At 45.3% G+C, this 11865-nt stretch overlaps 1 protein-coding gene across 5 annotated transcripts in view; it reads right to left on the bottom strand.

Moving 5' to 3' along the window:
- Positions 1-8825: 8825 nt before the first annotated feature.
- The window catches only part of EIF4G3 (eukaryotic translation initiation factor 4 gamma 3), a 144481-nt gene continuing 141441 nt past the window's right edge, over positions 8826-11865 (bottom strand). For all 5 annotated transcript variants that reach the window (XM_079326426.1, XM_079326427.1, XM_079326429.1 and 2 more), the window contains 2 exons: positions 10755-10901; positions 8826-9873 (listed from right to left, as the gene is read on the bottom strand). In XM_079326426.1, coding sequence (XP_079182552.1) covers positions 9692-9873; positions 10755-10901 — 329 coding nt within the window. In that variant the 3' untranslated portion in view covers positions 8826-9691. The remainder of the gene's footprint in view (positions 9874-10754; positions 10902-11865) is intronic.

The following is an 11865-nucleotide window of genomic DNA, read 5'->3' as shown; positions in this document are numbered from 1 at the left end:
GCTGTGCTCCATTTCAAGCAGTTTTTACCTGTGCCTCCGCTGCTCAAGGGGAGGAGTATCATGGCAAGGCAGAGCTGAGGTGTGACCCACAATTGTATCTTCACTGTCACAGTAATCTCAGGACTGTGCAGATACACTGAGAGGTAAAAACCAAAAGCTTGTCTTGTGTGCCTCTTGCTATGCTTTTGCTCCAAGTTTACTTTATTTAGATAGATCCATGGAGATTCTTTTTTTTCCCTCCTTCCTTCAAAACCCACTACTTTACCTAACCTCGAGTTTAAGGTAGAACTCCTCAATTCTCTACCTACACTTATTTTCTGCCATAAGCATGCCTAGAATCACAGAATCATTAAAACTGGAAAAAACGTTAAGATCATTAAGCCCAGCCTTTCCCCCAGCACTGCCAAAGCCACCACTAAACCATGTTCTCAAGTGCCACATCCACACATTTTGCACAGCTCCAGGGTTGGTGACTCCTAATACAGCACAGCAGTTTAATCTGCTGTCTCTTGTCTGAGCAGTTTTCTCATTTTTGTTTTCTGCACATGATCTTTACCCATCTCCTGCCAACCTCTCTCCTCATCCATGTTTTTAAAATTTGAAGACCATATGGGCACTTACCCATTTATTTGGGCACTTTTATCCCTGCTGTGATGGGAAATCCCTCTGTGAGCACATTTAGAAGCATTTACATTCAATGCACTGCAGATGTGTCTTATTTCTGCAGTAATGCCTGCTTCTTGTCCAAGCTGTTCCCAACTCTTTCCCTCTTAGGTGACTATTCTAATTTTACTACACCTGAGGATATCACTTTCTAAAGCCTTGTGAACAAAGCCTGGACCTGTTCAGTTTTCTCCACTCCAGATGATCCCTGCAATATGGAGTCAAACAGCCCTGGAAGTGCCTCAGACATATGGCTTCACTTTGCTGAACATTCCTGTCTTGCCTGAGTGTGAAACAAGCCCTGTGCAGCTGCAGAAAAATGTGTTCTTTGGCTTTCCCCCCCCCTGCAATGCCTCTCTGGCAGAAGGGAAAGGTAGTGCAGAGGGAAAGGGAATGTGCTCCTTTACTGCTGTTGTTTAAGACACCAAGAAGGAAAAGATGAAATCAGAACAGCAGCACTTCCTTTGCCCACTGCAAGGATGTCTCCCAGCACCAGTGGGACCGAGCTTGTAGCCACAGAGCTGCAAGCAGAAGAGAAAAGCTGTTGTTGTCTCCTCCTCTGATTTTTACCACAAAATCCATCCCAGAGAGGAGGAGCAAACCCTTCTCATTCCTTACAGGCACATTCTGGGATCACAACCCACTGCTCTGTCTCCTCTGTTCCATTTTCTGGGCAGGTTTGTGTCATTTGTGTTCCTCTTCCCACTGTGACACACACTGTGTGACAGTGACAGGAATGAAGCTGTGGGAACCTCAGAGCCAGCACAGGAGGAAGGAACAGGGAAATCCATGGCCAGGGAATCAGACTGCAGCAGGGAGCTGAGTTGTTTGTGATGGTGTCTAGCACTATCATCAGAAGTACTTCTAATAAATATTAAACACTTTTAGTAAGTACTAAGCAATTTTTATAATAATACTTTTTAATAAGTACTAAGGCTTTTCAATACCTTTTCTGCCCACAGATACCATGGACTAGTAAGATTCCAACTGTTCTTTTCCCTGAAAATAACTCAGTTTGATTCCACCTTGCTGTCCCTTAGAGGTCTCCCAAGCCTCCCCACAGCTTTTGGTTTCGGCTGTGCTGCTTGCAGATCATCCAGACATGTCACTTTTTTTCCCAAGGAGTTGATGTAAACTTTGCTGGTCAAAGATTTTACTGTTTCCACCCAGGGTCCAGAGCAATGCCAGGTGTCATTCTTCTCCTAGAAACATGGAAGCTGTTGTGTTTCTCATTTAGATAGAGTTTTGAATTATGTTTTAAATCTGCCCATGGAAACTCCATTCCAGGGGTTATTTAGTTGACTTTCTTACCCTACACCAACTTGTATTTTCCCCACTTTGCCACATTTTTTTCTTTAAAGTGAACACTTCTGAGTTTAATAAGCACCCTTCTGTGAGGTTTAACATCTACCTGCCACATGATTATTACCTTTTTTTATTACCTCTGTCAAACTGTGCACCTGCTGAAATCATCTTCTGCCAATACGTTCTTGATCCTGGTGCATCTCTGTTGCCAAATGCTGTTTCAACACTGACCTGCAGCTCCAAACTTCAGCTCTGAATACATTCAGGCTTTGCCTCCAGTGTTGTCACCCCAAGTTTTTGTCGATTTTCTGCTTTTTCACTTTTACTTCAGCTTTTACATTTATATTAGGAAGCCTTTTATCTCCTTCTGACCTGCAGTCCACCTGGCTCAGGGAGAATTTGAGCCTGTGTATCTGCACAGGGATCGATGCCAAGCACAACAATCCCATAACCATCACTGAACCAAACATTTAATTGATGTGGGTTCTCACTTGTTGAGCCACAACACAAACTTCCAGAGGCTTTCTGCCCACAGCAAAATAAGCATTACACAAGGAGCTGTTACCTGGTGGTGATATCCTTCCTGCAGACACACACATAATTCTTGTCTTTATGCCTGAGCTGTTTTTTTAATCTTACTTCTACTTTACTTATGAAGGGATTTTTTCTCTTTTACATGTCCTGTAGAAATAGGGACTTTTAGTCCTTTAAACTGCAATTTTCTACTTTGTTGCTGATTCACTTCACCAAAGGCATCTCTAATGATCACCAGCACATCTTCACTTTTTTTCAGCTGCAGTCTTACTGTCATCCCTGTAGCTTCTTTAATTCTATGCAAAAATCACTCCTCTTCTGCTTTCATCCCCAAAATGCATTTTCTCTGCCTCTTCGTGTCTTTCAAGATACCACTTTTGATCTCTTTATTTCTTAACAGCTTCCTAATAATTCTCCATACTTTTTCCAGTGTCACTCTACACCACCTCTCAGCTGATCTCCCTTGCTGCCCCTCTGACACCTACCCTTAAGGTTCTACTTTCTTATCTTTATCTTTTCAAATATTTCCCCATTTCCAAGGGGTATCCCGTTCTACCCATTTCCAAACCAAACAACCCATTTTTACATCGGATCTAGCAAGTGAATAAAAATACACTTAAATACACCAAAGTTTGTTTCATTCTGGAGCAAGTGTAGAATAGAAACACCACTGGAGCCAACATGAATTTGAAGCAGGAAAATGTCATGGACTGAGCAGCATTCACAGGCTGCTGCTTTTTGAGAAACACTCTAATTTGAAATTGATGCTGAGTGCTAACGAGGCAGGTGCTGTCATCACTGGAGGACCAGAGAATGGAAGTTGTGATTCTTCTTCTACACCACTTCTGGCATTACAATAATGACTTATGTTACCCAAAGCAGACACGTGAAGTGACACCTCCACTAAGCAAGGAGCAGCTGAAGACACCAACTCAACACTGCACGCTGGGAGAGCTCTCCCAAACCCACATATCCCCACAGGTAAGTGATCTGGCAGCGAGAATTTCCTTACCAAACAGTTTTTTCAGATGAAAACTGGTGAGCCGCACGCAGGGGCTGCTCCCCTCACCTGGGCAGGTAGGAACTTGCTGCCAGACCTCCCGGCTGGGACAGTTTTGCAGCCACAAAGCTCATTTTTGGCTGCTGCATGTGCACTGCACACCCCTGCCATAAGCAGCCTGGCTGGACTCTGGCCTGCACACCATATGAGAGCAGTGCCATGCCTGTGAGCCTTGCTGGGAAGACAACTGAACAGGAATTTAAAGCTTTTTTGGTCATGGCTCTTGCTGGAAGAGCTCTAGAGCTGGCTCACTCATCGCTCTGTGGAAAATCTTGTCTATTGGCTTTTCTTTGATGGCTCAGCTGCAGCTCACACTCCTCAGAACATCCACCTTGTGATGCTGCAGGGCCTGGAGAACCAGATTCATCCCCTTGGAGAACAGGTAAAACATTCAACTTCTGTTTTGCAGAGATGAGTGCAATTCCCTGTGTTTATGATCCTGGTGTATAAGAACACCCTGGTGGGACAGAGCTGTGAGTGGTGTCCATCTTCATGAATCCGTGCAGTGATGGTGCTGAGTGCCTACTCCCTTCATGGGAATGATTCCCTTCACTCACACGAGTGGGAAGTGGCCAGGACTAACAGATTATTCACTTCATGCCATCTGTAATGTCACAGAGCATTTGCACCAGCTGTTATTTCAGAACAGTTCACCCTGCAATGCTGAAAATGACCCATTTCCCTTCACAGGTGAGACCTGAACATACCAGCTGCATCTGCCAAGATGATCTCTACAGCTCCTTTCTGGCTGTTCTCCAAAATGCTGTGATAAACCACTTCTAGCAGGGCTCTGCTCCACCCTCACTAATGCTTTGTACCTGGGAGCTAGCAGTAAAACTGCCTTATGATAACATCTGCCATTAATTCTTGCAGGGGGCTGCAACAGAACAGCCAAGCTTCAACATTCTCTCACCTCACTCAGTAACACCGAAATTTCCCAACCAACTGCACCTATTGCCTTCCTGATGCCTACTCCCCTCCTTCCCATTTGCAGCCACAGTATATCCATCTCTGCAGCTGGGCCAGCAACTTGGACACAATCCCCCATGGAAATGACTGAATGGAGTGGGAGCTGGTTTTATTCCTGTTGCCATTTCAGCACAATTTAGCAGCTGGAAATGAGAAAGAGAAGCTGGTGCCACATGACAAAGCTTTCCACAGTCAGCATCCCTACAGCAGCATTTAAAGCAGCAGGAGTTATTTCAGCAAACAACAGATCCACAATATATCATCAAAGGTGGCAATGGAGCCCTTTGAAAAATACAAGGGTAGACAGCCTGAGATCTCCTCGTGATTTAGTCATGCTTCTGGAAGCTGAGTTAATCAATCTCTTGCTGCTATTCTTTGCCCATGACTGTTTTTCCTCCAATGGTTCCTTGCAGGTTGTCCATCTGAAGAAAGCCAAGCAGGATCCTCTGGGCTGAAGCTTCCTGGTCCCCAGGCTCCACCCTACAGTCGTTGCAGGTTGCCCATGGCCCCTGGCACAGCAAACCTGGAGTTCCTGTCAGCGTATGCGGCCTCATACAAACCTTGGGGCTGGCACCTCATGAACAGTCAGTGGTGTGTGAAGAGCTTGGGCTCCTGCTGATGCTGCCTGGCTTCAGATACTGCTCTGCTGGCAGCTTCCAGGCCAACACCTTCCAAAGGACCAAAAGGCCAAGTTCCAGTTCCCAGCCTGACTGGGAGAAGCAGGAGCTTGGAGCACTTGCCAGCCCAAACACCTCCCAATGGTGTTTGGATTGGGATTTACCCCTAGGTAGAGCCCAGCATTCCTGGCATCTCACCCTCACATATGACCTGCAGCCAGCAGCCTGCTCTATACAGGTGGTTCAGTGCCTCAGGGCCAGGGCTGTTGGATCTAAGGGCACAAAAGCATCCTGGGGAGGTCTGATTTTGAGCTTCCTGCTCCCAAAGTTAAACCCTCCAGAATGTGTAAAAGAAGCCAAGCATAAAGGCCTAGCTAACAGCTTCTCTGCTCTGCCCTGGATGCTTCTGAGAAAGCAACCATCTTCAGGGCATCTACCAACAACTCATCATGGCACATGCAGCAGAACAATCATGGTCACCCTCTGGAAACGAGATGCCAACATCTGCAATTGGCTTTAAATGTCTTCAGAATGTTCAGCAAGGGAGCTTTTTAGAGACTGTTTTTCCTTTATCAGTTAAAACAATCTATAGGGTTGGAACAAATACTCTGTGGGTCATAGCAACAACGGGTCTAAGTTACTACTGGCTTAAACCTGGCCTTGTGCACACTAGAAACCATCCCTGCAGAAGAATTCCTTCTCCTGAGCCTCTCCTCTACCTACCTACTATGTCCTGCACCAGGGAGGGCTGATTCCAGGCAAAAAAAACCCCAGGAGCTGGACTACATGGTTCTGATGGGTCCTTTCCAACCCAGCATATTCTAGGATTCTGTGAAAAGACACTTCCACACACCAAGATCTGCTCCTGGACCTGAGGCTTCTTTGGAAAATTAGGTAGAACCTGAGCATGTTGAGACGAGCAGAGAGCACAGCACACAGGATCAGTGAATTTCCTGATCTCATTCCCAGAAATGGCTGATCCCTTTCTGAAAACCCTTTCCTAGAAAGAAACCAGCCTTAGATGGACACCTGGCCTGAAAATGTGCTGTTTGGTGGCTTCAGGTTAGGGGACATTCTCAGTAATAAAGAGGGATGTAAGCAATGCATCTGCTCCTTGCCTTATGCTTCTGATGTGTCCCAGCCTCACTCTTCTCTGCTGAGTTACAGTTTACTCCCCACCACACTCAGGAGCCTGCACACAAGATGTGTTTAAATAGGATCAAGACTAGGAGACAAAACATGCAGTATTTTTGGTATAAACCTGCTGCCCTCCCTGCTGAGTCTTTGCTGCAACATTAGGCCTGTGACCACAGCCCATCTCTCTTCACACAAAATGAAACTCCTGTAAATCACATTCCCACAGGAATCTGTTTTAATTAATAATCCCCTTTTCTATTTCAACTGTCTTACAGATCTTTTGTATTTTAACCCTTCACAAGAAATTGGTTATAAAGATCTTTCATGAGCCACATCCTGAGGAGTCACAACCACCTGCAAACCTGTGCTCATCTAGAAGGAAACTGGAAAGCAACTGGGTGCAGTAAATACATGGCAAAGAACACAAGTGGAGCAGAGGAAGGAGTCTGGAGTTCTGCTCCTTGCAGAGACATTGCTGGGAAGCTGAAACTTTAGGTGACACATCCACAGCTGGAGACCTCAAGGCCTTGTGCATAAACTGCTCACAGCATCCAGTGTGCAGCTGATTTAACTTCAGAGAACCTGCCATACTGCAAACCCAACTGAAAAACCCCTTGTGAAAATCTCTGAAAAGTCCCTGCCTGGCCTTTGCAGGACACTAACAGGGCAAGTTCTCACCTCCTGGAATGTCTAACATTAAAGGCTCTAACAAAAGGAGGAAAGACTTTCTCACCTCACCTCTACCCACCTGCTGGCAATTCCCATTCCCTCCAGCCAGTGGTTTTCCAGCTTTTTCAGCCAGAAGGTTTAAGCTCCCCAGACAGATTTCCCAGCCCTGACACACTGGATTCACAGGGCTGTTCAACGGCTCTTCAGCAAGTTTATCCTGTCCAATCCAAGGCAAGGAGAGAGAAATCAGTCCTTGCACAGCTCTGCTGTTGCCCACTCACGTTCCCAGCAGGGTCTGACACTGCTCACCCTGAGAGGAATTCCATCATTTGCCCACACTGACGTGGCAAACAGTTACCCTTATTTACATACAATCTGACATCCATTTAATTCAACTATTTAACTGCTACAAACCACCATGTACTGCTCAAAGAAATGCCTTTTAGAAGAAGAGCACTCACATGACCTTCTGCAAAGGTTTAACAGACACCCCTGGAGCCCTGGTCTCCCTTTTGGAGACCTTGAGAACCCATCCAAACCTCTGGGCCCAGCGGTGAGGCTGAGGCATGGCTGAATGTCGTACACGCAGATACATGAGCGGTGAGAATATTTTTTCTTTTTTTTCTTTTTTTTAACAAAACATCAGAGAAAAGTGTTTTATTGTTACTAAAAAAAAAAATAACCAAACAATGCTCTAGTGTTTTAGGCCATGGATTCTCTAGCTCAGATTCATGGGGTGGAACATGTTAACAGGGAAAGTGTCTCATGGACATCTCTCTGGCCACAACCAAGCACCTCCTCCCTTCCCCTTGGTGATCACATCCTCAGGCAAGTACAGCAATTGTTTACATGTAAAAGTAAGATTAGGAAAGTATTTAATGTATTTGTATCCTTTCTTCCCTTTTTTTTTTTTTTTTTTGTTTCTTTTTGTTGTTGGGGTTTTTTTGTTTGTTTGTTTGTTTGTTTTCCAAAGAACTGATTTAGCAGCTGGAAAGAAGACAGCATCATGTGAACAGCCAGTGCTGCAGACACTCCCAGCAAATGCTCCACAGGTTACTCACGGTCCATGGCCCACAGTTCAGAAACCACATTTCAGAGCTTCCCCAGCTTTGCAGAGTTCTTGATGGCAAGTGCTTCTGACAGTGAGAGCCAGCAGGTCATCTTTGGTGGCTGAAGAGACGCGAGGGCCTTGCCGTCCTCAGCAGCAGCTCGGCTGTGAGCAGCAGCTCCCGCGGGGCACGCGGGAAGGGCTCGCAAGGCTGCGCTTGTGCTCCCGGCCGCGCTGGCCCCGCGCACACGGCGCTCCTCAGCCTTCCCGGCGCTGCGCTCCCCGGCCGCTCCTCCGGCTGCGCGGGCACTGCGGGCGCGGGGCTGTCGGATCTCGGCTCACACAGCTGCGACCTCCGGAGCTCCCAGGGTCTCAATCCCTGGATGACACCACCGGTCCAAGTTACACGAGACCACGGCTGCCACACGGCTGGAGCAACCCAGCTGAGGTCGGGCACCATCCGCCCTGAGGTCACGTCCCAGCCTCGGGAACCAACTGCACCCGCGTGACCCCGCAGCCACGGGCTGCTCCCTGGCCAGGGAGTTTCTCTGCACAAGAGCAACCCCTTTTCTCCTTTCTTTTTTTAAGCAACAATTGCTCTCACCCTTTGTTTTTGGTAGTCACACATACAGACACACACTATATGTACACAATTTGGGCCCGAGTACCTATGACATGCCAAGGAAGCCAGCACCGCTCAGGATGGTGCACACATTCAGCAGCTGTCAAAGGAGAAGTCGTTTTACTTTCTTTTAAACTTGCAATGTTTGTCTTTATTTTGTTCTTTATATTTTGAAAGTGAAAAGAAATAGTATTGAGTCAATTTCTTTTTTTCTTTTTTTCTTTTTTTTTTTTTAAATATTTGTTCTATGTATTTACAAGCCTTAAAGTTGCTCTAAAGTTTCTCAAAGTATCACTAGTACTTTTTTCCCCAGGGTAGCACGGTTTTCAATGAGTTATTTTTGGAGCACTCTGGTCCGCAGCGGTTTTCTCAAATGCATTTTCCTTCTGATCCAAGGTTATGTATGGTTTGATTACTATTTTCTTTTTAAATTTCTGAAGCAAGCTGAGAGGCAGGCAGAAAAATCTGATGACAATAAAAAAAAATTGATCTTGTCCTCATCTAGCTCACCCCAACCCCCTTCAAAGTTTTGTCTATTTATCATGCTTTGAAACAGAACTGAGGTGCGTATGAAGGGGAGGGAAATTTATTTCTCTGCTTTTGTTCTATTATACAATTTGTTTACAGAAACTGCAAATTTAAAAATTACACTGGCATTTGCAGTCCTTAAAATAATAAATTAAAAGTTTTCAACTTGTTTTTGTTTTTGCTAAACAGATTTGTTTTGCTGTGTGTTTTCCTAAGTATGAGTCCTTGTTTAAAAAGAAAAGAAAAAGATTAAAACAGAAAAATTTTCTATAAATAATACATGTATTTTGGTTTAGTGCTCCCGCCCTCAGGTTTGAAGTTAACTTTTGTGGGTTTGTTTTCAAGTACCTTTTTGCCTCCATGATCACCTCGGTGTTTATGGGGTTTTACCTCTCCCACTCGTGCGTGTGTGGGGCAGGGGGGGTCTGCGAGAGAGAATTGGCCTTGCTGCACTGTGATTGGCGAAGACGTGAAACTTTTTAAAAAAATACTTAAATTGTTTCTCTTTTGTTTGTTTGTTTTAAATCTGTATTTAAGTTTCAATTATCCTCTGACTCCTCTTCAGCCTCCCGTAGCCATGTGAAGAACGCCGTGACAGATTTCAGCGCGACTCCTTTCCCGTTCTGCTCCGCTGGGTCCTTGCTGCTTTCCCACTTGTAGAAGGCATCCTCCGAAATGACCTCCTCGTCATACAGGCAATCAAAAAACATCCGCAACAAATCTGCAGCAATGGAATAATGGGAGGGAACATCTGTCAGCTGTGGCTGCAGCAGAGACCAGCTGCAGATAAGGGGATTAATGTGACCTCTTGGCACAGGAGGTGGCAAGACAAGGAAAACAAAGGGCTCTTACTCAGTTATTGCTTCCCGGCTGCTCATACTCAGGTGAGGGGGAAAACTGACCTCTCTGACACTGTCAGAGGAGAGGGAAAGCTGGGAAAGCAGCTGTGGGAATACACTATCTAGAGACTGGCTGGCAGGACCCACCTCCTCTGGACCACAGGCCTGGATTCCCTCCAACCCCCGATTTTTGTGGCTCATTCAGGAGAGATAATGCCCAACTAATGGCATAAAGGACACTAAGGATGATTGTGTTGGATGTTTTGAGGTATTCTCAGATTTTGTGCTGTAGATTCCCTGGGAATCCCTGTTTCTTTGGCTATGCCCTTGTCTTTTGTCTCACAAGAGTTTTCTGTAGCATCTCTGGGACAAAACCTATCAGTTGACCAACGCTTATTATTCCCTCCAAGCCCACAGACATCTGGGGAGTAGCAATGCAGTAACAACACTCATGCTGTCACATGTCCAGGTACTGCAAACTCAACAGATTATTTTTTACTGCTCTTTTTTTGCTTCATTTTGTCAACAGACATTTGACCTTCCTTCTGTGTGGCTGCTCACAGGAACAACCAAAAGAAGAGCTGGCCTTTGGCCAAGCATTTGGGAACCTGAGCTGCTCTAAAAAGCAGGGATCTAGACAAGCTGAACCCACCCACACCAACTTCTCTCATCTGCTACCTACAAGGTAAGGAAAGTACATCTTCCCATCAGAACCCCCTTCCCTTATGTGGGCTCAAATCCCCAGCACAGAGGCAACACTTACTAGGAGGTTGATCAAGTTTTACTATTGATGCTTGTAGTGCATAAAGTGCTTGTAGTTCCTTCTCTGTGTCTGAGTCCAAGTACTTGAGTAAGATGGGCACTCTCTGTTTGATAACAGCAGTGTCCACTCGGAAGCTGGAAGAGTCCACTGAGGGGAAGAGGAGAAAGCAGGGTCAGCTTGGCACAAGGAAACAGGGACAGGTCTTTGACTGCCTCTATTTATGCAAACAGCAATCACAAACACATATTCAAATGGAGAGAAAAGGAGGGTCAGAAAACCAGGAAGTATTTTTGGCTAATAGGTATTTCTGGAAGTCTTGTTCCTTTACAGTTCCCAAGTTCAGCCACTGCCTGCAGTTACCCCCAGCTCTAACACAGGCAGAAGCAGCACAACCTTACTTTGCAGTGCAAATTGTGTCTCCATAGGTAACTGCATTTAGAAGGTTAGAAGGTTATTCTAAAATTATTTTTTTCCTAAAAATACCAGGGCAGAAACACAATAGTAAGGTGCACATATTAAAAAAACTCATAAATATATAAAATATATAAATAATACATTTATATATAAAATAGATTAAAAGTAGGCATTAGAAGTCCATCAGCCACAAGGATAAATTATTCAGCAGCTTTCAAGTAGATCATGAACCCAATTAAGTGATATTTTGAAAACAAAAGAAAAAAAACTCAGAAGCAAGGTCAACATTTAAAACAGAGGATGATTTTCCTTACACAACAGGGAACCCTTAAACATTGGAAATTAAGTCCTGTGCCATGTCTCTGTTAACACTAGGTGGCACGAGCAAGATTCTGTTCCCAGAGAGAGGAAGGAGCTGGGCTGTTCCTCCCCTCCCTCACAAGGTGGAATCCAGCCAGTCCACTCCCCCACATCACAGCTCAGAGCAGAATCAGACTCTTTACAAGCACCACTTTCTGCTATGCCAGATGACAACAGTAAAATTAAAGAAAACCAAGTGAACTGAGTAGATGTTTCTGGCTGCGGTGTTTTACTCAACCCTGCCGAGGGTCCGAGGCTCACGTGTCTGACTCAGGGGCCCTCCCTTTCCTGTGCCTCCTGCTCTATAGTCAGGCAATCTACATAAACCTTCTTTCCA

Source organism: Erithacus rubecula, assembly GCF_903797595.1.
Source record: "Erithacus rubecula genome assembly, chromosome: 24".
Classification (NCBI taxonomy): Eukaryota; Metazoa; Chordata; class Aves; order Passeriformes; family Muscicapidae; genus Erithacus; species Erithacus rubecula.
Note: the sequence above shows the minus strand (reverse complement) of the source record. Positions and strands in the feature narration are given on the sequence as shown.